Raw genomic sequence first — 24,084 nt, 5'->3', positions numbered from 1 at the left:
TAATATTTATTAACATGAGAATAAATAAAAGAACTAATAGCGTATAGTTCAGTATCTCATGCCGCAGTTTATCTAATAGGAGTATTTAGTAATATAATTCAAGACATTGAAGGAGGTATACTTTTAGGTCCCACCGTTGACTCGAAGATGGGAGAGAGCCGAAATCAGAACGCGAAGGGACTTTTATTCTGTTCTACAGGGAATCAGTCCCAAAGCTGCACGGCTAACGGGGAGGATCCTGGACTGGCTGATGGACTCGGGGAAACTGCCGATGTACGGTCTGGCCAGGAGGCTGGAGCTGGAGCTCGAAGTCTAATACCCTTTCCCTCGAAGGCCAAGAGGCCTTCCCACTTTGTATTTGCAGGATCGCACACTGATCGTTTCCTTGATTGTCGATATGGGTTTTTCACCCGGCCCACGAGGGCGCGGTTTTCCTGTATAGTAAGTTGTTGAAGGTCCGGCAAGCCCAAGGGCACAGCGGTGTAGGAATAATAATAATACTTTTAGGTTTAGCACATGGATTTGTGTCAAGTGGATTGTTTATATGTGCAGGAGGAGTACTTTATGATAGATCAGGTACTAGATTAATTTACTATTATAAAGGAACTGCTCAGGTAATGCCTTTATTTTCCATACTTTTTTTCATTCTGTCTTTAGGTAACTGTGGAGTACCTTTAACTTTAAATTTTGTAGGGGAGTTTATGTCTCTTTATGGTACATTTGAAAGATTACCTGAATGACCCGAGTTGAAACTTGACTGATAGGTTGAAGCCATCTTCAGTCTTCTGTCAAGACTTCGGTAACGGCGATCGATGCTTTCCTTCCAGTTGAACAAGCAGGACGAAAGTGTGAGCAACTGTCTCTTTCGATTAGCCGTTGGTCGTCATTCAACGAATGTTGAAAGGAGAGAAGGGAAACAGGGATGGAAAATCACCCGTTTCACCGGTACTGCATGCTCCAACCGTGGAAAACTAGCATCTCCAGAAATGGTGTAAATGAACCGAAGGAAAGGGCAGAAACAGGGGCGAAAGGAGGTGAAAATAGAAGGGAGGAAAAGGAGAAAAAGAAAGGAGGGGAAAAAAGAGGAGAAAGGAAGGAACCAAAAGGAGGGAAAAGAGGAGGAAAGACGGAGCGGAAAAGGAGGAAAAAGAAGGAGGAGGGAGAAGGAAACAAAAAGAGGAGGAAATAAGGAGGATAAAGAAAGCCGAGCTTCGCCTTTGGATGCGAGAAACAAAGTGTAATGAGAAAGTTTGGTGGGCTGCATCATAAGGTTCGAGAGAGATATTGAAGGGGAAATGAATGAGAATGGAAGAATAGGCAAAACATGCCAAGCAGAAGCATTCACGTATCAATTCCTGCAACTCTAAGCTGCTATGCGTAACTGACTGACAGCGCTGCTTTTCTCCCCGCCGCTGAGAACCGGCAAGATCAGCCTCAAGGGCAACGACGGAAGATTTCCCGTCAGACGCCGTTCGGAGATTTCGGCTGGACTGAAGATTGCAGGTTGAAGGAGGTCGATAGCTGAAAGAGGTTGTAACTGGAGAATTTCCGTGGCGAGCCTGTCTCTCAGCGAAGCATAATGCTCCCGGAAAGCAAGGAATCGGAAACTGGTCGCAAGAAGAGCTGTCGATGCCCTGCTGGTATACATTGCGAAGGCCTGGCGTAGCTCCGTGTTTTTCTTCCTACCCTCTTCCAGAACCAAGGGGATGTGAGGATGGCTGTGGTGGAGGGGGTTTATTGGCTGGCGGAAGGAAGAAGTATGCAGGAGGAAGATTGTGGGAAGAAGGTACGGGAGGAGATTGAGTGCTGAGAAGGACTTTATAGCTTTGGAAACCAGCGGTTGGGAAAAGTGGTCAGTAAGTGGAGGAAGCGAGAAAGTTAGTAGAAGAATTCGAATAGCGAGAAATGAAGGCTGTGACAGGTCGGGAAGAAATCGAAGTGGTCAAGAACTTCGGCTGAATGTTCAATTCGCAGGATGGCAGAACAAAACCGACTGCATCAGAAGAGACCGAGTCATCAACAGACTATGCCATGTGTTATTCAAGATTCAGTAGCCAGGGTCACACAAGCACTGTTTATACTCCTTTTCACTCATCACAACAACAATAACTCAGACCTCAAATATCTCCCCAATCCCTTCTCCGCCACCCCTCCGATTCTCCACCAAATCCAGCCTCCAGCTCTCCCAATTTTTGAGCGACCTTTTGATCTCCTTGATCCGTTCAATTCTCTTCTTCTGCTCCTCCTCCTGCGCCCTGCGGAAGGCCTCCTCATCAAACTCCATATCATCATCCTCCAACAACTCGTCATGATGGCCCCCCCCGGCACCAACACCACCCGTCAACGCAGTCAAGCCACTAGCGAAGAAATCGCCCAACCCACCACCACTTCCAGCAGCCCCCTTCCTCGCCGACGGCGACGTAAACCCACCAAGATCAACCGTCTCAAACCTTCCCCCCACACCAGCAACAACACTCGCCTCGTCAGGCCCAACCTGCATCTGCTTCCGCTTCTCATGCCAAATCCCCCTTCTTAGGTCTGTGTTCTCCGCCTCGAGCTCGCGCACCCTCCTCTCCAGCCTCAACCTCTCCTCCTCCTCAAGCTCATCCACAGCGTCGTCATCCCCGCCGCCCTCAGCCGCATCCCTCTTCCTCAACCGCACATTCTCCGCCTCGGCGCTCTCCAACATGGCCCTCAACTCCACCACCTCCTTCTCCAACACTTCCTTTTCCCTCCGGAGCGTCTGCGTCCGCCCATCCTGCTCTTTATGCAGCGCCGTCAAGGTAACAACCTTCTTCTCCAACCCCTCCACCTTCTTCAGGAGTTCATCCCGCGCGGCAACCGCCTCGGCAGCCTGCTGCTCGAGCACGCGAAGCTTTGTCTCAGCCGACGCGCGCCCGGACCCTTCCAAAACGACCCGCTTGGACGCCTGCTCCAGCTCGAGTTTCAAGTCATGCAGCTCGCGTTGTGCAAAACCCGCGGCCTGTTCGGCGCGCACGAGTTTTTCTTCTAGCGCCGTGATTTGTTCGGAGGGTGTCGAGGCTGAGACGGATAGGCGCTCGACTTGGGCGCGCAGGCGCGACATTTCGAGTTCCATCGTCTCGATGGTGGCAGATTTGCTGCGGAGCTGGGCTTCGAGTTCGGTGGTGGCTGCTGCTGTTGCTGCTGCGGGGGGCGTGGTCATGGAGATGGAGGGGGAGGCGCCGTGGCGGCGGGTGAGCTGGGCTTGGAGCTGGGCGTTTTGGCGCTGGAGGGCGGCCAGGTCGGTCTTCTGTTTGGGAGATGGAGGGTTAGGTCCCGACGTTGTAAGGGCCTCTCTGGTCAGGGATTGCGATTGATATCAACATACCAACTTGCTGATGTCCTCCCCAACTTCCCCTGCAGGAGTACCCTCACGCTCCCTCAGGTCAGCCAGTTCTTCCTCAGCTTTCTGCCACCGCTTTTCCGCATCCTTCGCCCCCTTCGCCAGCGCCTTATTCTCTTTCTCGAGCTCCTCGATCCGCAACACATGCTTGCGGTAGATATCCGGCGCCGTCTCGCCCTCGGGACTGAACAGTCCCATCCCGGTGCCAGCTCCTGAAGACAGTGGCACGGCACCGCTGGCCGAGACTGAACCCTGCCTAAAGGAGGCCGACCGCGCCTTGGATTGTTGCGCCAGGGAGGGTGTTGACGTCGACTGGGCCGGCTCAGGAGAAGTCGGTTTAACATCGGCTGCGGCATCTTCTGGGATAGCGGGAAAGTCTTCAGTTGGCTTTCCTTGTTCTTGGGGTTGTTCCTCTTCTTGCTTTTCAGGGGCATCGGTAGCTGGTGATGACGGCGCGTCTTTGGTGGTGGAGGCGGGGGCTGCAGCAGAATCGCCCTTCCTGGTACTGCCTCCGGCTTTTTTGGCCTTCGCCTTTCTCATTTGCTCAAGCTGAAACCATCTTCAGCATGCGCCATTCTTTGATCAAGTAGGATTCGGAGAACAGCACACCTTCTTCTTGGCCGCTGCGATCTTCTCGGCCTTTTGTTTGTCTTCGTCCATGTTGGGAAGTTTTAGATTTCAATCCAATGGTGCCGTGTGTAATAGTAAAGGGAAGCGTAATTGATCCGTCGCCGAACTGACTTTCATAGACCTGAGGTTTGTTATTGGTGAAATGTTTGGGCGTCATGGAAGCCGCTTGGAGGTTGTCGCACATGCGAGGTGGCTGTTACACAGAGACGGCAAAGGGAGCTTGTGCCCCACATTTCTCCACACTGCCCCACAACTTCCCGTCCCAAGTTGGGCAGTTCCGTATTGTACTTGTGTATCCGGACAATACAACCTGCCTTCTTACCGTCCATCTCTATATCGGAAGACCCTGCTAGGCTCATTGAGATACCGGCACTCAAACATATCCTCCCACAAGTCAGGCCTTCGACCGGATGAGTCCGACGATGATGGCGAGCACGAGTTCGAGGTTTCCCTGGCCAAGTTCTCAGCAGCCGGAGCCTCTCGCCAAAGAGAATCCCCGTCGGAACTGGACGACTCTTCCAAACCCTGTGTTTCCGAAGTGTCCATCTCTGAAGATCGCCCCTCAGGACTTCCACCCGTTGGATCGTAGATGATGATCTCCTTGACCTCGTCGCTCCAGTCATCCCACCTCGTGAGAAACCCGCTCATACGCATGCGCACCGTACACGATACCCTCGCGGATCGGCAGACAGCCTCAAGATCCTTCAGGTGCTCCAGTGGCCAGACGTGGTGCAACTGCATCTTCAGACACAGAGCTTGAAGCGCGACAGGCGGTTCCCATTCTGGCGAGAAAGGAGGACCACAGATCAAGTCATCCAACTCGTTTAGAACAGCCGCCGGGTCGCAGGTTTCCCGGAACGACTCAGCGACCTTTCTGCCGACAACACGCTCATTCCATGGAGTCCAATAATAGTCTCCATAATCGACAAGGTCGTCCCGCAGACACAGCTCCCTCAGGCTCGCGGGGAGCACATCCGCCAGGCCTCTCCGCCGTGTTCGTGACGGCCTCCAACCCAGCAGCACGAAGATGGGCACCTCCAGCCTCTCCAGGCGAGCCAGGTGCTGCAGCGAGCCGACGTCGCCGCGCCGATGCCAGATGCCGTCGACCCAGTCCACGTCCATCGAATCGGGCGGAATATCATCCACGAAGCCCCAATCCACCGAGATGGTCAAGTTCCTCAGGGTATTTCGCACGGGGTCCAGCGCGGCCGCGAACTCTCGCCATTCGTCGTGGTGCTCGAGCACATAGTCCCTGTCCGCTTTGAGGCCCTCCAAGTCCTGCGCGAAGAAGAACTCGAGCGTCTCGAGCCGGGGCGTGGCGGCGAGCATGCAGCGCAGCGCCGCCGGGCTGGCGCCGCAATTGAGAATGCCCAGTCTGCGAAGCCGCGGCAGCGAGACACGATTGTTGTCTTTGTCGTCTCGCCACGGCCCCAGGTCAGCTTCGGAATGGAAGACGAGATCGAATTCTTCGAGATTCTGGAGGGCAAAAAACGAGAGCATGGTGTCGGCGAGCTCGGGCAGATCGGGATCGTACAAGCCGAGTGCGTTGTTGTTGACACGGATGATCCTGCTGTCGAGGTCGTTCATCACCGAGAGGTGGGTCAGCCCGCGATAGCCGGCGACGTTGTCCGTCAATGAACCGCCGAACAAGTGCCAGAGGATTTGCACTACGTGTGGCGATTGTTGAAGCAGAACATAGCCTACCTCCAGCCTGGCCAGGTGACGTAGCCGTGCAAGGACGACGGCTGTCACTATGCTTAAGTCGCCCTTTTCAATGTTATGGTCAACGCTCTGAAGCGGCAGCCCTGTTTGTGTCCAGGCGTCCACCATAGCCTGCCGAATTACCGTCGGCGGCGGCGCGTCCGGCACAATGCACCGGTCCACATTCTCCGTGGCGAAGCGTGCTGCTTTGACATGAGCTGCGAGCTCCGGGCGGTGCCAGATGGTGCGGAAGAACTTGTAGATTGGGAGGCCGACATGGTACTCTGCATCGCCCGAGTATGCGAGCTGGTCCAAGTCGAACAAGAACTCAACGGACTCGTAAAACCGCCATTCCGCGAAGGGCTGCAGTGTCTTGCAGCTAAGACAGACTTTGGAGAGGTCTGATTGCGAGAGGCAGGCGAGGATCCTGTGGATAAGTTCTGCAGGAAGAGTGAGTATGTTTGCCATCATCAACAGGCCACGGCAAACGGAAATGCTAGGGACTTTATGGCGTAGGTTATGGTGGCGGCGAGGTAGACACAAAGGAGGAAGCGCATAACGAGCCTGAGGTGATTGAGACGACGAGCTCAACGGCTCTTGTAGGGATGGCTGAGCCAATCACCTAAGTACACATTGGTTCGCTTATCCGAATATAAGTAGAGACTACTGTGGTATAAGGTAGGTCCTAAGGCTTTACGCCCCTGTAGCCCTACATTTCTATATTGTCCTAATAGGACTTGCATATGGACGCTAAACCATGACACCTTACGTTGACACTAGAGATGTCTTCTATACGGCACATTACCACTTTTCTAACTTTGGATTTGCCCCTCTCTGGGTGACAATTTACGCCGTCTTGTCGCCCTTTCACATCCTTGCACTCGAGCACAGCAGCGCGAAAAGAAGCAAGGCCTTTCTTTCATGAAGCCCATGGCAAGAAACCGGTGTCATTGCACAGGAGCTGATGGAAACACAAAAGTCTATTTGCTCCCAAAATCGTAAGGGCAACTGTTCAAACCGCCGTATTCCGACAACACCAGACATAGCCTTCCGATGGTTTCTTGCATCACATTCGATGCTTTTCCTTCTGCACCAAGACATGTCTATCGCTATATCTCCGACTCGATACCGCTGTTCGCGAGATATGCGCCTGCTCCTCCTCGGCGTCCTCAAGTTAGAGAATCTGCTGGAAGGCGCGGTTGATGGGCGACCGGATGTTAGGCACGTCCTTCCAGAAGTTGATGGTAGCGATGGCCCGCTTGGCGATGCCCTCAGGGGTGAACTCAAACTTCTGTAGCACGCAGACAGGTTAGCACACGCGAGCCGAACTCAAGGGTCGGAATGACTTGCCTTATACACATCCTTGTACGCGCCAGACGCACCGAAGCGGTTGAGGCCAAACTGCTCGTGAGTGTACCTCTCCCAGCCCATGGTGCTCATGACTTCAACAGACAGCGACGGGATGCCGTCGGGGAGAACGCTGAGCTGGTACTCCTTGGGCTGCGTGTCGAACACCTCGAAGCAGGGCATCGAGACAACGCGGGCCTTGATGTTGTGCTTTGAGGCGAGCTCCTTGACGGCATCAATGCAGATGCACACCTCGGAGCCGGTCGAAACGAGCGTGATATCGGCCTTCTCCTCCTCATGAAGCACATAACCGCCCTTGACGGCCTTGTCAATGAGAGAGCCCTCAAGCTGTGGCAGGTTCTGGCGAGAGAGAGCAATGATGCTGGGGGTGTGCTTGGAGATAAGGGAGACGTAGTAAGCGGCGCTGGTCTCGTTGCCGTCGGCCGGGCGCCAGACCATGCAGTTGGGCAGAGCACGGAAGTGCGTCAGCGTCTCGATAGGCTGGTGAGTCGGGCCGTCCTCGCCGAGGCCGATCGAGTCGTGGGTGGCAACCCAGATGAGGCGCACCCGGGAAAGAGCCGACAGGCGGACAGCGCCAGCGGCATATGAGACGAAGTTGAGGAAGGTACCGCCATAGGGGATGATGGTGCCGTAGGCAGCCAGCCCGTTCATGATAGCGCCCATGCCGTGCTCGCGCACACCGTAGCGGACGTAGCGGCCAGCATAGGTGCCAAGGTTAGTCGCGGGGGGCTGGAAATCGATGGCGCCCTTGGTCCGCGTCAGGTTGGAGCCCGTCAAGTCGGCGGAACCGCCCACCAGCTCGGGGATGGCATCGAAGATCTTGCTGAGAACGATTTCGGAGAGCTTTCTCGACGCAACAGCAGAGTCTGCAGGGGTGTAAGTGGGGAGGTGTTTCTCCCAGCCCTCGGGAAGATCGCCCTTCAGACGACGGACGAGGTCGTCATGCTCGGCCTTGTACTGCTCGCCGTACTTGGCGAACAGCTTGTTCCACTCCTCCTCGAGCGCAGCGCCAGAGGCGGCCACCTTGTGGCAGAGGTCGTACACCTCCTGGGGCACGACAAAGCTCTGCTCCGGGTCGAAGCCGAACTGCTGCTTGAGCTGCTTGATGTCGTCCGCCTTGAGGGGAGAGCCGTGGACGCCGTGGGTGCCCTGCTGCTTGGAGCCGAAACCAATAATGGTCTTGAGCTGGATGAGGGTGGGCTTGTCCTTAACCTCCTGGGCCTTCTTGATGGCTGCGGCGATGCCCTCGAGATCGTGGTTGCCGTCCTCAACCGTCAGAACTTGCCACCCATACGCCTCGTACCGCTTCACGACGTCCTCGGTAAAGGCCTGGTTGGTGTCACCATCAATGGTGATCTTGTTGTCGTCCCATATGGCGATGAGGTTACCAAGCTGGAGATGGCCGGCCAGAGAGCAAGCCTCGGCCGAGACACCCTCCATTAAGCAGCCATCGCCGAGGAAGCAGTATGTGTAGTTGTCAATCAGGTCGAAGCCGGGCTTGTTGAAGACGGCAGCGGTGTGCGCCTGAGCCATGGCGAGACCAACGGCATTGCTAATACCCTGGCCGAGCGGGCCGGTGGTGACCTCGACGCCGGGGGTGTCGTGAGCCTCGGGGTGGCCAGGGGTTATGCTGTCGACCGACTACCAGCTTCATCAGCATAGGCCGCAGGAGATGGGGCCGGGAAACGTGAAACATACGCGAAAGGCCTTCAGGTCGTCGATAGAGAGCTCATACCCATAGAGGTGGAGGAGGGCATACTGAAGCATGCAGCCATGCCCGTTGCTGAGCCATCACTGTCAGCAGCATGGCCGAGTTTCACCCAACAGGACCAGCGTTCATGGAGCGACTTACGACAGGACGAAGCGATCCCGGTTGACCCAATTGGGGTTCTTGGGGTTGAACCTCATGAATTTATTGAAGAGAACATGGGCGACGGGTGCCATGCCCCTAGCCAAAGTTAGCGGCCTTAGTCCGGCATCGGCGGCCAGACAGCTCCTGCTGTCCTGTTGTTGAGGATCGGGCTTACATTGGCGCACCCGGGTGGCCCGAGTTGGCGTGAGCGGTCGCATCAGCCTAGAGGCAGAAGAGCTCGTTAGCATATGCTCAGATCGTTATGTATTTTACATTTCGACTTGATGCGCTGGTTGAGAGAGAGAGAGAGAAAGCAGCTCATGGTGGGGCGAAAACGTTCGTTTGGCGGGGTCATCTCTCGCTGAGGGGCAGCAACTCACGGCCAGCACACGGATCGTGTTGATAGCGAGCTGATCAACTTCGCTGAAACCCATGATTGCTGTTTTTCCGGACCGGTGCGAGTGTAAAAAGGGTCAGGTTTACTGCTGCGACAGAGTCTTGGGGCTTGGAGGAGGATGCGAAGAAGAGGAGGTGGAAGTGCGAGGAAGGTGGGGTGTTAGTTTTATGTCTTGCTCCAGCAATCACCCGGGTTGGGGTGTCGACACCTCTTTTGGATCCAGACCAGTGGGGTAGGCACACCCGCAGGTTGGGAAGCCGCGAGCTGCAGCGAGCTGCCGTGAGGCTTCTGGTTCGCTCGGATGAATGCTACGGTGGAGTTTTGAAGTGACTCGGCTTGATCTCTACCGGTTCACTACAGCCCCCGTCTACACAATATTCATTCAACTCTGCCCCGTTGCCCCAATGATGCCGATGGAGTTCTACATCGGAGCACAGCGGATCCGCCTGACGTCGAGGGTTCGGACTTTTTGTGCACTCCATCTGCCGTGCCACGGATGGAGGGGCTAGAGCGACTGTACGTGTCCTTCACATGGCGATAGAACAACTGGCCAAGAGCACATCCGTGGAGATGTGTTGCGATAACCAATTCCATTCGTGGGAGTCTGTCAACACACTGACTGACACTGCTCGCTCAGTCAGCCGCTCAGTCAGCACCACCATCTCCGCGGTGAGGCTACCAACCCCCATTAGCCCTCAATGCTATCAGTGAGCGCTTTTCACACATGCCAAGACATATCCCGGGTTTCTCTTAAAAACACCGTCTCGCAAGTTTCTCCGTCGCCCATCCCAGACGAGCTTTTCTGCCTGCCGAGCATGGTTTCATGAGGAGGCGGGGCATTCAAGCTGTCGCATTGCGGACATGCTTGATGCGGCTGGCGCTATTGGTCACCTGCTGGCCGGTTGCGGAGCTCAAAGGTTTAAATCTCCCATTGAAGCCAAAGCCAAGGTGTAGCCAATCTTATCGCTTGCTTCATTGAGATGTGCGAGGCGGCGAGATATTTTCTCAGATTGCATTGATAAAAATGGAGGACCGTGCTTGATTTGACCGGTAGTTGTTCGTAGATATTTAGCATGGGTAGTTGTTGGGTCTTAGAGATAGGTCACTCACTACCCAGAACTTCAAACTCTGTTTTCGAAGTGGGCCAGAATCTCTCTCAACTCGTTTCATCCGTCGCGAACATACAAGCGAATTCAGCCTAATCTCTACACGAGTAATCCCGTATTATTGACCCTGAAAAAGACATCCAACTGAGATGAAACTGAAAACGGTCTAACACCCAAACAAGCAATATCAAAACAAGTCAACACCAGCATGACCGGCAGAAAAGGGGCTTCATCAGGCGCCAAGGCCACGGCCAGCAACAACACCAAGAAACCGCCAAAAAAGACCCAAACCCGCCTTTCATCGAAGGATGCCCAGATTGAGCATGATCAGAGGCATACAATTTCCGACCAGGACAGGAAGCGTCAGCAGAGGGTCCTGGATGTGTTCAGACATGCATTCCACGACGTTCTCTCGTCGTCCAGCCTCACAGCTACCCTGCAGTCGGTGAAACAGGCACTCTATGACCGGGACTTTGCCAGGGCGTTTGGTGACCCGGAGCACTTGGACGTGTATGCGGCGCGATGGAGCCCAACAAGGGCCCTATGCTACGCCTCGGTGTTAAGCGGCATCAAGGAGCATCTCAAATTACTCATACTGTCCAAACCATTCGATGTCACACCAACGGACGAGCACGATGGTGATGAGACGCGAGCTCCGCCCACGAGTGACCTACCGCCATCACAGAATCTAAAACTCCTGTCCATCGGCGGCGGCGCAGCCGAGCTCGTCGCCTTCGGAGCCTTCCTAAGCCAGCATCCGTCCCCCATGTCAGGTTCCATAACCCTCCTCGACTCCGGGCCGTGGGAACCCGTCATCACCAAGCTCACCACAGCCATCACCACCCCACCACCAATATCCAAGTACGCCACCGCACCCGCCAAGCTCTCCAACACCGCCCTCATTCCTCCCTCACACCTCGCCCCGACCTTTCTCCAACAAGACGCCCTGGCCCTCAGCACATCTGACCTAGCGTCCTTGCTAGGAACCGACCCCCTGCTCGTAACAATCCTTTTCACCCTCAACGAGCTCTTCACAGCAAGCGGCATCGGCAAAACAACCACCTTCCTCCTCAACCTTACCTCCGCCGTGCCCCTCGGCTCGATCCTCCTCGTCGTCGACAGCCCCGGCAGCTACTCCGAGACCAGCGTCGGGAAAGAAGCGAAGCGCTACCCGATGCAGTGGCTGCTCGACCGCATCATGCTGGGCACGCGACGCGAGCCGGTGCACGGGCGGCGATGGGCTAAAGTCGAGTCGGCCGACTCGGTTTGGTTCCGCCTGGACGTCGCGGGGCTGGAGTACCCGATTCCGTTGGAGAACATGCGGTATCAGTTGCATCTTTACAGGGCGGAGGATGCGAGTATCGGGGACGATGACCAATGAAAGGCCGGTGGGTGGATGGAAGGTGGATGGATGTAAGGCTTCTATGGTGAATTCTACTCCGGTGGGGTTTATTACTACACATATCCTGCGTCTGCGCGCCCAACACCACTCTCTACTACGCCCAAACCAGCCTCTTGATGGAATGCCCCAGCTGCTCAAGAAGCGTCGTATTCTTCTTCGCCTCCGCCAGCGAGATAATGTCACCTTTCTCGATCAGGCTTGCCTCCTCTGGGCTCTTCCCCGCCAGCCGAGGCTGGTTTTGAATGGCCAGCCTTTCGATTTCCGACGAGACCAACACCACCTGCTGGATTTCGGTCAGGCGGGTTATGGCGCCCGGCTCGTCCTGCTTACTCTTGGCCATGGGATCGGCCGCCGATGTCTGGCTGTGCAGTGCCTTGAGGGCGATCTTGCGGGGCGGAGTGGCCTGCGGCTTGCGAGATAAGAACCCGGCAAAACCAGAAGTTGCTGCTGCCGGTGCTGGTTCAGCGGGTCCTGATTCAGCATCCTGTTTGGCAGCTTCATCCGAACCGTGCGCCTTTGGCGTGTCCGACATGGAGGACAACGATCGCGTGTTGACCCGCGTAATATCGGTCAGCCCGGGCTGGTACTCGATGACCAGGCCAACGTTGCGCATGCCATCGGTCTGGGCCGCGGACATGGTCGATGTGATATATGTTCCGAATTTGATTTTTCGAACATGAGCCAGGTCCACTCGTTCGAAGGATGACACCTTGTCCAGGTTCCAATCAAACCGGCAGAGATACAGCGCTACATCGGTGAGGAGAAGGACTGCCTCCTCCATCGACCCACTCCGCACCGTATCGGGCACCCGAGGCGTAAGCATCGTCCAGCCGCCGATGAACTCCTCAGACTCGTCAGCTACCACGCGCTTCTGACAGAGGTCGATGGCCTGCTGGCGCATGTTCTGCATGGATACCGCCGGATCCTTGGTCATCATGGTGGCCTCGAACTCCTCAAATACGAGAGCAGTGACATTGCCGAGCAAAAAATCGATGCTGGCTTGCAGAAAGAAGTCGTTGAACATGCTGGACAAACATCAGCAAGTGTACCTTTTTCGAAAACCTCAAATGCCACTTTACCCATTGAATAAACGAGTCAAGGACAAGCCAGCGTCAGTCAATGCGCCTCGGTAGTTCCGCTTCCTCGTCCTTGTGTAGTCGCCCTTCATTGCACCGGTGGAAGCATACTGCTTCGAAATGGCATCGCCATTGTCAGCCCACAGCGTGTTGAACCAGGCATTCACCTGATCCGCCTGCGTGCCCATATCGAACCCTTGCTCTTTAAGCTGCAGGTCCAGCATGTACTTGCCAAACGAGCTCTGGCACACGTTGGTCCGGTCCAGACAATCCATGCAGTTTGTCCGGAACACTCCCTTCTGCTGGGCAACGAGTTGGTCGTTGACAGAGACAGAGCTCCCATACTCCTCCAACTGACCGCCCAGGGTCTGCAAGAGAAACGAGACGTTCTCAAACTTCATGCCGCGGCAGACGTTGTGAAAGTCGAACCACTCAAACCTAACCTTGTCCACCTCCGGACCGGACTCCTCATTGAGTCGCTTGACACTCTGCTCGTACAGTTCGCCGATGGGTGCCTCCACGCCATGCTTTTCAACCAGGTTGACAACCTGAACCGAGCCGTACCGCCGGCGCAGCCCCTCAAAATGCTCCCTCAGCGCCGCGAAGTTCGAGTCAGGGGAATGCTGCATTACGGGCACCGGTTTCAGCGAGTAGGGCGACTGCGTGAAGAAGAGCGGAAAGCTCCCCCTTGTCTGCACAAACGAGTACACCTTGGCGTTCGGGTCCCAAGCCGCGTCTGCGGGTGATAGAATCTGCTCTGTCTCAACCGAGTTGGCCACGTTGCCGTCCTCGTCAATGCCACGACGGAGGTACCTCAACCCGGCGCGTTTGATGGAGCGTCTCGAGATGATTGTGATGTCAAACGGCTTCTCGGTCGGCCGCATCTCGGCGGTGGGCTTGTTCGAAGGCGACGGCGACGGCGACGCAGCCCTAGACGAGGCGAAGTCGCTAAGCTCAACCGAGTTCTTGGGCGCGCCGTCATCGACCTGTGGAGGGTTGCTATCCACAACAAACGTCCTCTGCCCCACAAAGCCTTGCATCAGGGGCAGAGCAAGGCTGTCTATTCCGGCGTCGATAAAAGGCTGCATAATGTTCCGATTCCAAAAGTACGTTGGCTCGACATGTTCATGCAGTGGCATCAGTGGTGTCTCGGGCACTTTCGGATTCGTCATGTTGCGCGTAATGTCGAGGTCATAGGCGAAATAGAACGTCTTGCTGGACCCAAACAGGATCTGGCTCGTCCGCAGCAGCTTGGGCAGCAGGCTTATGGCGGTAACTTTGCCGTCGGTGTCGTCCGCCGGCCCGGACTTGACCTGCGCCTCCTTGCCCTCACTAGGCCCCTTATTCCCAACACCAGAAGAACCCTCATCCGCGCTCAACCCCATATTTCTTTTCTGATCCATCGCCCACCCGGCCCGACTAAACCACCTCTGCGCGAACCTCCCATAACTCCCCTTCCTCGCAATGACATCCTGTGCCACGCTGCTCCGCCTCACCGCGGCGTTTCCACTCGCCTCCAACCCGGGACCTTCCCCCTCGCTCGCCACCTCCCCGTCATCATCGGCCCCACCCTCCTCGCTCTCCCTTGTTCCTCCTTTCCCACTTCCCGCGCCCAGCCCCAGAGAAGTCTCAGGCCCTGTCTCATCGCCACTGACGGCAGCGGTAATAGTACCAGTCGACGCCGCGCTCCCCTCGTCGCCCTCCCCCTCTTGCTGCTTCTCCTTTCTAACCCTCAGCGCCGCCGCAGTCTTGGCCACGGCCTCGGCCGCATCATGCCGCGACGTGCATGGCGTCAGAGCGACCTCGGTAACGACGTAGACGGGCAGACCGCGGATCTGCGCGACCTGCTGGCGGCGCGTGATGGAAATGAGGTAGCTGTAGTGGAAGACCGTGACCAGGCCTAGTGTAGAAAAGAAGGAAGACGAGAGTCATGTCAGTCGGTTTTGGCTGCAAGCTTACAAACAAAATGCATTGTTTGTTTTATTTCCGAGTAAGACGGACGTACCGACAATACCAAACGCCTCAAACGAACCGTTGGGCGGGAGAGACGAGAGATCGGGTGCAGAGTCGCGCGGGACAGGGGAGATAGAGGCGTTGCCGTACTTTATGCGGACTGGAGCGGGCGTGGAAGAGCGCTGCTGCTGGTTGGGGTCCCTCCGCGAGTTGAGCGGGTGCAGTACCAGCCCGTCGACGGTAGCGCAGATGACGACTTTGCGCGCCAGACCCGACATGGTTGGAGGTGTGGAATAGGAGTCAGATCATGTACGGGGATACAGATTCGGGGGACTCTGTTGTGTAAGAGTGGGTGTGGGCGGTAGTTATTCTTATGCGACGAATATGGTGCTGACAGTGTGGAATGAAGGGAAGGAAAATACAGCCGATTCTTATTGTTCCTGGGGGAGAATGTTGCTTCACCTTAGGCTCTCAGCGAGCAATCCGGCTGGCCTTGACTTGGGCTGGGCTTTCGGCTATGGGCCCTGACCTGGCGCTGATGATGTCGAAGAAATGTGGGGTGCTGACCACGTCCCGCAGCCGGGCGTCATCCTGCAGCATCCCCACGCCAGATGGGCAAACGGAAAAGCGATTCGGAGACTAAGGTAACCCCAACCCTGACTTCGATTAGGTACAAACACTGGGAGAATTCATCAGTGTATTCCCTAAGTAGCCAACTCCTGCTAGCTACAAGAGGTCTGGTAACTATCCGAATCTTGCTCTATGCAGCCAGTCCGGCGGCAGAGACATGCGCAGGCGTATTACCGTCCTGATAATGTCCCGTCTTACCCACCTAACCAACGCCCCCTGAACCACAACTCCCTCGCACCAATGTCTGCTTTACATGGCCAGACGCTCGACCTTGTCACGCAGGGCGCGGATCTTGGAGTTCAGGTCCGAAGCCTCGTTGGAGGTGAGGGAGACGGCGATGACGGCACGAGACACACCGCAGGCGCGGCCGAGGGCGACCTTGCTTGGGACGTACTGTTATGGATCAGTTTTCTGCCCTGTCCAATATTCGCGTGGTGTACGACATACCACATAGGGCACGTTCTTCTCCTCGCTGATGAGGGGAATGTGAAGCACAATGCTCAGCGGCTGAGTGTCAGCGGCAAGGATGACAAGCTCGCTGGTGCCGCGGTTGATTCTGCATATTTTGTCAGTCGGGGGTCGCAGGATGATCGCACCATGCATGGACGTACGACTTGGTCGCTTCGTTCTTAAAGCCTAGTTAGCCTTTTCTCTGATTGCAGTCAATGGATATATCAATAAACTCACAGCGCCCTTCTTGAGCTGGCGGTAGTGGCTGGCCTGCTGCACGCAGTCAAGCAGCTCCTGGACCAGCGCAGGGTCCTCAGCCTTGGGCCAAGCGGCGGATTCGTTCTGAGCGGCAGACATCGTGGCGTCGATCGGTCGAGGGTGAAGATGAGGATATGGTCAAGGTTCTCTTGTCACCAGGGTTCACTGCGGTTGCTCGCCCTGGGGTTGCGACGGGATGCCGTAGGAGAATGCAATCGCGAGAAAACGGCTGACAAAGGTTGAACGCTTCTGACAATAAAAAGCGACGCTGGTTGAATGCAAACTTTGGGCGGTCAACCGAGGCAGAATAATTACCTAATTGCAGTGGAGCTCTCTGGTCCGTGCTACACTGCCACCAGCAAAGCTCTGTCCTAGAAGCCAAGGCACGGGCAGCAGGCCAGCCAACCAACACACACCTGCAACCTGGTAACACACCTCGCCGGCAAGCCAACCTCGAACTGTCACCCATCAACGACATCCACCCAAACTGAATTCCGACACGCCGCTCCATCCCGCAACCAATTTTGGGACCCTCCCCAGACATCAATTACTCACCCCTTCAATCGCTTCAGCCGCGCAGCGCTCAGCCTTCCAAAAAATGTCTTCCGACCTTTGGTAAGCCACTCTCCAGGGCCGGCTTCTTTCCCCTCAAACCCGCCGAGCTTGTTCCAGCCCTCCGCAACTTTAAGGCTTCGCTTTCAACAGTAGCCAGCGCATCTCGGGCGCATGTTGCGTTTTCTGTCTGTGTATTAGAGCTATCGCTGACAATGTCGCCTTCGCAGCCCTGTTTACGCCGTCAGTATCCCCCTCTTGAAGCCGTCATTGTCCGCGGTGACGCACTCGGGATCCGACGTCGAAATTGAGACCGAATCGCATTCTAGCCAACGATTACACGTTCTCTGATACTGACATTGCACAGCCCTTCTTCGGTGCCATGGGCTGCACAGCAGCTATCGTCTTCACCTGCCTCGGCGCCTCGTACGGCACCGCCAAGTCGGGTGTCGGCATCGCCGCCATGGGTGTCCTCCGGCCTGATCTCATCGTCAAGAGTACGCCTCATCGCGGCTAGAGCTAGGGGTTATCCGGGGGTGAGGTTGCTGACAGAAATGCGCACAGACATCGTCCCCGTTATTATGGCCGGTATCATCGGCATCTACGGCCTGGTCGTGTCCGTCCTGATCTCCGACGGTCTCTCACAAGACAACTACGCCCTGTACACGGGCTTCATTCAGCTCGGCGCCGGTCTTGCCGTTGGTCTTGCGGGTATGGCCGCCGGTTTCGCCATCGGCATTGTCGGTGATGCTGGTGTCCGCGGTACAGCCCAGCAACCGAGACTCTTCGTCGGCATGATTCTGATTCTCATTTTCGCTGAAGTTCTGGGTAAGTCGGCGGGGCTCTGAAGCCGCCTTCCGAGGTTGCGCTAACAGACATAGGTCTCTACGGTTTGATTGTTGCGCTGCTCATGAACTCCAAGGCGACGCTCAACATCTCCTGCTGATAAGCTTTCACATCTAACACGGATAAAGTATGAGGGGACAAGCTGAAACTACCCACGACCCATACTTGTTCGTGGACCATCTACAACACAAATTGCGATCCTATGCGTTGGCATATGGCAAGACGCGGAACAGGGCAACGACGTTGGGGTTGGCTTAGGGGTGAGCGGGGAGGTCAGTTAGGGGGGGTTGAGCAAGCGGCGCATCTCGGACACGGTTGGTTAATGGCTTCGCGGGACGTACATGTGCTAGTGTCAAATTAGGGTTGCTCATTGCTTTGGGTCTTGGGTCCTTCATCATAGACGGATAAGATTGTAGTCTACTCGGCAATGGGTTGCTGCTGCGAGGACTTGTTGTGGCGACCCGGTGATCGGCATGCCGTGACGAGTGATGCTACAGAGAGCAGGTAGTTGAGTACTCCGTACTACTTGTAATGTTATGAATCCATGGCTTTCTCACTGTCTCTTAGCGGATGGCCCTCACCTCTGCCAAGGCAATTTCGATCCCTCAACATCCAGCAACAGAGCCAACAGACTCCGAAGTCAAAAACTACAGCTATTGATTGACAACAGACGTACTAGATCACCGCTCACATCATCTCAGACTCTTTTCACTCGCGCTTCTCTTTCCAACTTCTTCCGAGCCCGGGCTCCACCGGCCAGCTCCCGACTGGCCCGCCCCTCTTAAATTCACAAACTCGGCGAGAACACCCTCTCCAGCACGCAGAAAAACTCTGACAACGCTCCGCCAACACAACAACGAGTAACCGGATTAGCCTCGCCCGGCTAGCTCAATCGGTAGAGCGTGAGACTCTTATGCATGATCGTCATCAGTCCCATGCGCAGGGTTCATCTCAAGGTTGTGGGTTCGACCCCCACGTCGGGCTCAATTCCCGTCGGCCATTGGATTATTTCTATTTTCTTTCAGTTTCTTCTGTCTTTTTTCCTTCCGGGTCTTTCCTCCATCGGTCACTAAGTCGGCGGAGGCCCTTCTGAGTGCCTTGTGTGCTCACGTTTTCTAAGCCACATCAACGCTCCCTGGGGTATATATGAGCGATAATCTTCAAGAATTGCCGTTGAACGTCTAGGGAGCGGACGGTGATATTTTCTCGTGGCTTCTTGTTTATCGCTTCCACTCGTGCATGTGCAAACATCCTCTCGTGACTCCTTGATCATCACATTCACTCGTGCGTTTACAGTTCCGTTAGTATCCGTAGCTGTGGTGTCGGCGCAACTCCCAGCATCTCCTCGTCGGCTCGCCTACACAGGAGACTCGCCCCGTATTTCTCTGCCTTGCACTGCTACTAGCTATCTTCTCTCCGCGGCATCAACTCGATGGTTAGCTTGTTAAAGGAAGCGGAGGCGGCCAAGTCAGTGTAAGATATTATCATTAATCCAATAGTTCCGTATCACTACAACAGTAGGTACTAAGTAGAAGATAGGGGATGCGAACTAAGCCAGCACACCAGCGCATGCCTGCTCGATTTGCTCCGCACCCGCTCAACCGCTCCTTTTCATGCCCCCGTAACCATTGCCCCTATTTGGGCTCCTCACTCTGGCGGTATCATCCATCATCCATCATTCATCCCATTCCATCCAACATTACTCCCTTCAGAAACATCCAGAGACTACACTCTCCTCTCCGCACCTTAATCGCCTCTTCTCCGAATCTGGCAGCGACCTTCCGCCATGGCTCGTTATGAGTAGCTTCGTGGGATCAGAAGACGTACTATTCTCATCGCGTCAGTCGGGCACATATTTCAGATTTAGAAACGGGCGAGAGGAGGACGGGAAAGAGAAACTCACCGGAATGAACAGATACGGTACCTGCCGCTCATACTCACGCCACGCCTCGCCATACTTCTCGCGGCAGCGGCTGATGTCGCGCCACGCGCGGTGGGCGATCATGACGACGAAGAATACGGGATAGAACCAGGGAAACGGGCTGTTGAAGCCCGTGATGAGGCCCCAGCAGGTGCTAAAGTAGATGTCGCAGGTGTAGTGCACCTTGCGGGCCATGCCGTACCAGCCGTCCGCCAGGATCTTGTCGCCCAGCCCCGTCTCGATCGTCTTGGGGTTGTGCAGCGTCTGCCAGGGCAGCTGCGGGAACGTGTTGCGCTTGATGAGCTTGCCCCGCTCCATGGCGCGGAAGCGGTTCTTTTGGCTGTTGCAGCTGTCCCAGACCCAGTAGACGAACAGATAGCTGACGTACAGGGCGGCGAGCGCGGCGCGGTTCCATTGGTACTCGTCGGGCGCGTGGTTGGCCAGGTAGAGGGTGCAGTGGCAGTAGGACAGCGGCACGCCCGACAGGTTCCAGAAGATGAGCATGAAGCCCCACTTCTCGTAGTACATGTCCCAAGTGGTGACGATGAGCTCCTCGCCCTTGGCGCAGGCGTTGGCGTAGAGGAAGTGCGCCATGACCAGGAACCCGACCTCGCCCGACACGTAGCCGTAGCGATCCCACTGCCGCGCCGCGGCGCCGCACGACAGCAAAAAGAGGATGAACCACGGCATGCGCACCTCGAAGAACATCTTGAAGTCGAGGATGCCAAACATGCGCGGGTTCAGCTCGGCGCCCATGAAGAAGTCGTACACGTGGTTGCCCGTCATGCGGTGCTGCGCGCCGCGGGCGAGGGCCGAGACGTAGGCGACGATGGCGACGAGCCAGCCCGACAGGATCGAGACGCTGAGCAGGGGGCCGAACTCGTCGATGATGGTGTAGAGCGGGAAGACGCCCGAGACGTGCAGGGCGGCGACGATGGCGATGGTGGCGTAGAAGGAGGTGTAGGCGGAGCAGTAGTACTTGAGCTGCTTGCCGCCCTCATGGGCCAGCGGCTTGCCGTAGGCCCAGACGCCGGGCATCAGGCAGTAGAAGGCGCCCTCGGTGATGAAAAAAGACCAGTAGATGGCCCATGCCTTGGCGTGCGGGAACGCGCCCGTGTAGACGAGGTTGACGAGGTGCTTGGCGAACTCGCCCCATGTCTGCCCTGCAGCGCGCACGGGGAAGCCGCCGTCGTAGTAGATGGCGCCAATCCACATGTACCACATCAGGATCGGGAAGCCGACCATCATGAGCGAGACGAACAACGGCCCGCCAAACTCGTACTCTCCCGAGTAGTCGACCTTGGGATCCATGCCGGGCTTCCAGCCGTCAATCACCTTGTCCTCGGCCTTGGCCTTGCCATTGGGCTTGAGTGGTGCAGGCTGGGGCGCAGCGTCACTCTCGACGGGGCTTTCAGGTGGTGTGGGCTCGGCGAGGTGCTCGGTGAACTTGGCCGCATTGCGCTGGCGCAGCGACTTGGTGTTGTCCATGGCTTCCGAAGCGGACACGGACTCGGTGTCGGACTCGGTGGGGAACTGGGATTTGCGACGGATGTTTCGGCGGACCGGGGTCTCTATCATGCCATCGAATAGCTCTTTCTTCCTAGACGCGCGTCAGAATAGACTGTATCATGGTGTTGGTGGTATGCGAAAGCCAAATGCCTTGTTATCTCGGGACACGACGGCGCAAGAGCGCTGGGGTGAATAGGGGAAAAGATAAACAAAAAGATACGGAATGAATTGGTGCTCAACTTACCTCGGCGTTTGCCTCAGAGAATATCTGCCTGACATCCTGACAAAGTGCACGCGACGCAAGCGCAACCTATATACTTGGTGGTTTTCTTTTTTTTTTTTCGATTTTTCACCCCTTCTGCTTACCTTAGGGGGCGTGCTAGGGGCCGTCTTCAAGCGCGAATACTAGTATTCGCGAAAGGAACGACAGACCTTGCCTTGACCAGGGCCTGGCAATGTCTAGTTAGGCAAAATCGCCAAAAAGGAACGTGAGTTTTAGAACGAAAGAGAAGGGCGGGTTTGTCCCAAGCAAAACTGCACCCTGGCCGTCGCCGTCGATCGCGGTGTCGCAGTGCAACCCAGATGCAGATGCAGGGACCAATTGCCGGGTTTGTTGACAAAGGAATTCAATTTGACCAGGCAATCGACAACCCCTGTCTTGCCGTGCACGGATTCTGCGGCTTGCCGATGAATACTAGTATTACCTAAGCAGAAAGTCCTCGCTGTTCTCGCTCCAACGCGAAATACATAACGTAGCATAATCATCGTTACCAACTTCGAGTTCGCAGCTGATACTAGTATTACGACGGGACTGCATATGAAAGAACAGTAATGTTGCACTGGATGGCCCCAGCTAGCAGGGCTCATCAACGTGTGCCGACGGGCTAATGTACCTACCCATATATCTCCGATGTCCCCACCGTGAGTTGGGAATGTGCATTGCGACAGGTTAGGAGCCCCGTGCATGGTAGCGGTGTGGTAACCAGAAGGGACGACTTGATGGGTCTGCATCTTCTCCGAGAGGTTTCCGTTTTGGGACAGCAAGAGCGTGGCTTACAAACCACCGCCAGCGAAGTTGGGGCCAAATTGTCGGTTTCGCCGTTCCTTGTATTCGAGGCAGCATTCATCGAAGGCTGCATACCTGGAAGTAAGATTGGGCAGACGACAACCAATCTGACCAGGAAACAATATGCGCGCCACCAACACCAAAAGCAACTGATCAAGGGCAGACCGCACGTATCCAACCTCACACCCCCCTAGGGTCACGCAACAGCTGATATTCATCCTCGGGCGGCAACACAAGCGCCGAGATAGCGAGCCCAGCCCCAACCAGCAGCGCAACGCCCGCACCGAGCGCACACAGATACCACGAGGAGCCCAGCCGATAGCCGGGCACCAGAAACATGTCGTCGTGATCAAAGACATACGCCTGTCTGCCGTGTCAGCATCTTCATGTCTCGGTGGTGACGATGAGAGGGTGAGGTGAGAAAACAGGGCGACCTTACCACAACAGCCATGCCTACGAATTCGGCCGTCGCCACAACCGCCAGCATTCCTCCCAGAATCCTCCAGCCACCGCCATGCCTCTTGACCTTGCCGCCCGCCAGGATGACGAGGAACCCCACAACGGTAGCGAGCTCTGCGACGGTGGCGAAGCTCATCAGAAACCCCGTGGTGCGCCACATGGAACACAGAGAGCGGCCGTCTCCCTCGCAGCGCGCTTCATCCGGAAAGGGGGTGCATTTCCAGTTGCCCGGGGACGAGGTGCACCGGCGGTGCAGGCCGATGGAATCAGTTACCGTGCCCCCAGTAGGGGCGGGGACCGTGTACGAGACCCAGTTCGGGGAGATGATGGAAATGATGGTCATGGCGGTTGCTAATCCCAGGGTTAGTCTGTGTGACTGATAAAATCATGTACATTGCAATCATTAACGGTTGGGATGAAGAATGGCATATGATTGATCTGTCTCATGAGTGACGGAACTACGAAGCAAAACTGCAAATCAACCCAACGATGCTAAGAAACCTTATCCATGCCCAAAAAAACAGGGCCATCATGTCGCACAGGGAAAATGAAAGGGACCGACTCACCCGCAACCAAAGCAATCAACGCCGTGTTGTACACCACCGTCCGCGTCATCGTGGCGACCTTAGTGTCGACGACGCCGCCCAGAGCCGATTACATGCAATGCCTAGCTGGCAGTTACTCCGACAGAAAGATGAGAAGAAAAGAAGCCCCAAAAACACATCAACGCGTGTAGTCGATGGGCGGGACTCGCTTTGTCAGCTTTGATCGCAGATGGCAATGAATGAGTTGAGTTCCCGTGATATGCCAGGTGGCTACTGCCTACGAATACTCCGTACAAGAGGATGGCTCGGATGGGTGACATGTGCCCCAATTGAGGCCGCGCAAGCGGGGACACAGCCGCGCTTGCGTATCCTTCTAACCAAAATCGGGTAATAAGCTTCAAGACAACACCTTGTGGTTGGCTCAATTTATCTTTACCTAGAGAACTTCAGACCGACATCCAGTTCCGCAGACGGGAGAGACGCACAAGGCACACTCGGTCTCTGCTTCGTTAAGAGATCCCTCTCTAATAACATGACCTCGAGCACGACTGCTTGTTGTCAACCGAGAGAATCAACAAGACAACATCGAACATCCCACCTCCCGAGAACCGGCAAACAACCGAAACTCAAACCTAACCGACACTGAATGTTTGTATTCATCATATTTAATCCGTCGTGAATCCAAGCTCGGCTTGGCCACCGTCACTTGGCCCCCTACCTTCCCACCGATCCCAATGCTCTGCCCCAAGTCCCATCATGCCCTTTTATGTTTACCTTGCCTGGCCACGATACCATGTAAGTAGGTCCGACTTTAAGAAAAAGAAAAGAAAAGAGAAAAGAATAGAAAGCAGGAAAGAAGAGAAAAGAACAAGACAGCCCATTAAAAGAGAATCTAACCGTAGTCAAACCGCCTGCTAACCCGCCCAACGCCAGAAGATGCAGTGAAGACAGGCAGCTGAGCCTCAAGCAAAGCCCATCGAACAAAAGTAGCAGTAACGT

General features: G+C 55.6%; 12 protein-coding genes and 1 non-coding gene across 13 annotated transcripts; 5 read left to right on the top strand and 8 right to left on the bottom strand.

Moving 5' to 3' along the window:
* Positions 1–503: 503 nt before the first annotated feature.
* N657DRAFT_576028 (uncharacterized protein) lies at positions 504–740 on the top strand (the record flags this gene model as incomplete). Its single annotated transcript, XM_062789149.1, has 1 exon — positions 504–740. A coding segment is annotated over one exon (237 nt), but the record flags the coding sequence as incomplete, so codon positions are not given.
* On the top strand, positions 504–1,277 carry N657DRAFT_621627 (uncharacterized protein). The gene has a single exon (XM_062790627.1). The coding sequence runs from the start codon at positions 923–925 to the stop codon at positions 1,187–1,189; it is 267 nt and encodes an 88-aa protein (XP_062646078.1). The 5' UTR covers positions 504–922; the 3' UTR covers positions 1,190–1,277.
* Positions 1,278–2,110: 833 nt separating this feature from the next.
* N657DRAFT_576411 (uncharacterized protein) lies at positions 2,111–3,904 on the bottom strand (the record flags this gene model as incomplete). The annotated part of the gene is made up of 2 exons (XM_062789173.1): positions 2,111–3,271; positions 3,350–3,904. The coding sequence occupies 2 exons, from the start codon at positions 3,902–3,904 to the stop codon at positions 2,111–2,113; spliced, it is 1,716 nt and encodes a 571-aa protein (XP_062646077.1).
* A 1,092-nt stretch (positions 3,905–4,996) lies between these two features.
* On the bottom strand, positions 4,997–5,323 carry N657DRAFT_576322 (uncharacterized protein; the record flags this gene model as incomplete). The annotated part of the gene is made up of 1 exon (XM_062789162.1): positions 4,997–5,323. A coding segment is annotated over one exon (327 nt), but the record flags the coding sequence as incomplete, so codon positions are not given.
* A 1,219-nt stretch (positions 5,324–6,542) lies between these two features.
* On the bottom strand, positions 6,543–9,444 carry N657DRAFT_646992 (transketolase). The gene is made up of 6 exons (XM_062793230.1): positions 9,296–9,444; positions 9,091–9,137; positions 8,916–9,011; positions 8,762–8,846; positions 7,046–8,704; positions 6,543–6,986 (listed from the first exon to the last, which is right to left on the bottom strand). The coding sequence occupies exons 1-6, from the start codon at positions 9,347–9,349 to the stop codon at positions 6,870–6,872; spliced, it is 2,058 nt and encodes a 685-aa protein (XP_062646075.1). The 5' UTR covers positions 9,350–9,444; the 3' UTR covers positions 6,543–6,869.
* A 1,182-nt stretch (positions 9,445–10,626) lies between these two features.
* On the top strand, positions 10,627–11,799 carry N657DRAFT_575989 (uncharacterized protein; the record flags this gene model as incomplete). The annotated part of the gene is made up of 1 exon (XM_062789144.1): positions 10,627–11,799. The coding sequence occupies one exon, from the start codon at positions 10,627–10,629 to the stop codon at positions 11,797–11,799; it is 1,173 nt and encodes a 390-aa protein (XP_062646074.1).
* Positions 11,800–11,914: 115 nt separating this feature from the next.
* N657DRAFT_575904 (uncharacterized protein) lies at positions 11,915–15,127 on the bottom strand (the record flags this gene model as incomplete). The annotated part of the gene is made up of 3 exons (XM_062789137.1): positions 11,915–12,845; positions 12,900–14,796; positions 14,902–15,127. 3 exons carry the CDS (start codon positions 15,125–15,127, stop codon positions 11,915–11,917), a joined length of 3,054 nt encoding a protein of 1,017 aa, XP_062646073.1.
* Positions 15,128–15,728: 601 nt separating this feature from the next.
* Positions 15,729–16,286, bottom strand: N657DRAFT_576005 (L30e-like protein; the record flags this gene model as incomplete). Its single annotated transcript, XM_062789147.1, has 4 exons — positions 15,729–15,872; positions 15,927–16,035; positions 16,091–16,107; positions 16,167–16,286. 4 exons carry the CDS (start codon positions 16,284–16,286, stop codon positions 15,729–15,731), a joined length of 390 nt encoding a protein of 129 aa, XP_062646072.1.
* A 389-nt stretch (positions 16,287–16,675) lies between these two features.
* On the top strand, positions 16,676–18,144 carry N657DRAFT_646988 (V-type ATPase). The gene is made up of 5 exons (XM_062793229.1): positions 16,676–16,802; positions 16,970–16,982; positions 17,107–17,236; positions 17,304–17,567; positions 17,621–18,144. Exons 1-5 carry the CDS (start codon positions 16,786–16,788, stop codon positions 17,683–17,685), a joined length of 489 nt encoding a protein of 162 aa, XP_062646071.1. The 5' UTR covers positions 16,676–16,785; the 3' UTR covers positions 17,686–18,144.
* A 318-nt stretch (positions 18,145–18,462) lies between these two features.
* On the top strand, positions 18,463–18,569 carry N657DRAFT_t100. Its single transcript has one exon. It is a non-coding gene; the product is annotated as a tRNA-Lys (tRNA).
* A 485-nt stretch (positions 18,570–19,054) lies between these two features.
* N657DRAFT_664895 (Delta(24(24(1)))-sterol reductase like protein) lies at positions 19,055–21,605 on the bottom strand. Its single transcript, XM_062795266.1, has 3 exons — positions 21,260–21,605; positions 19,489–21,106; positions 19,055–19,411 (listed from the first exon to the last, which is right to left on the bottom strand). Exons 1-3 carry the CDS (start codon positions 21,292–21,294, stop codon positions 19,400–19,402), a joined length of 1,665 nt encoding a protein of 554 aa, XP_062646070.1. The 5' UTR covers positions 21,295–21,605; the 3' UTR covers positions 19,055–19,399.
* On the bottom strand, positions 21,304–22,228 carry N657DRAFT_498349 (uncharacterized protein). The gene has a single exon (XM_062787657.1). The coding sequence runs from the start codon at positions 22,024–22,026 to the stop codon at positions 21,511–21,513; it is 516 nt and encodes a 171-aa protein (XP_062646069.1). The 5' UTR covers positions 22,027–22,228; the 3' UTR covers positions 21,304–21,510.
* A 110-nt stretch (positions 22,229–22,338) lies between these two features.
* On the bottom strand, positions 22,339–23,218 carry N657DRAFT_646985 (uncharacterized protein). Its single transcript, XM_062793228.1, has one exon. It carries the CDS (start codon positions 22,881–22,883, stop codon positions 22,431–22,433), a length of 453 nt encoding a protein of 150 aa, XP_062646068.1. The 5' UTR covers positions 22,884–23,218; the 3' UTR covers positions 22,339–22,430.
* Positions 23,219–24,084: the final 866 nt, after the last annotated feature.

The sequence above is a fragment of the Parathielavia appendiculata genome, assembly GCF_033297405.1.
Source record: "Parathielavia appendiculata strain CBS 731.68 unplaced genomic scaffold N657scaffold_9, whole genome shotgun sequence".
Lineage (NCBI taxonomy): Eukaryota > Fungi > Ascomycota > Sordariomycetes > Sordariales > Chaetomiaceae > Parathielavia > Parathielavia appendiculata.
Note: the sequence above shows the minus strand (reverse complement) of the source record. Positions and strands in the feature narration are given on the sequence as shown.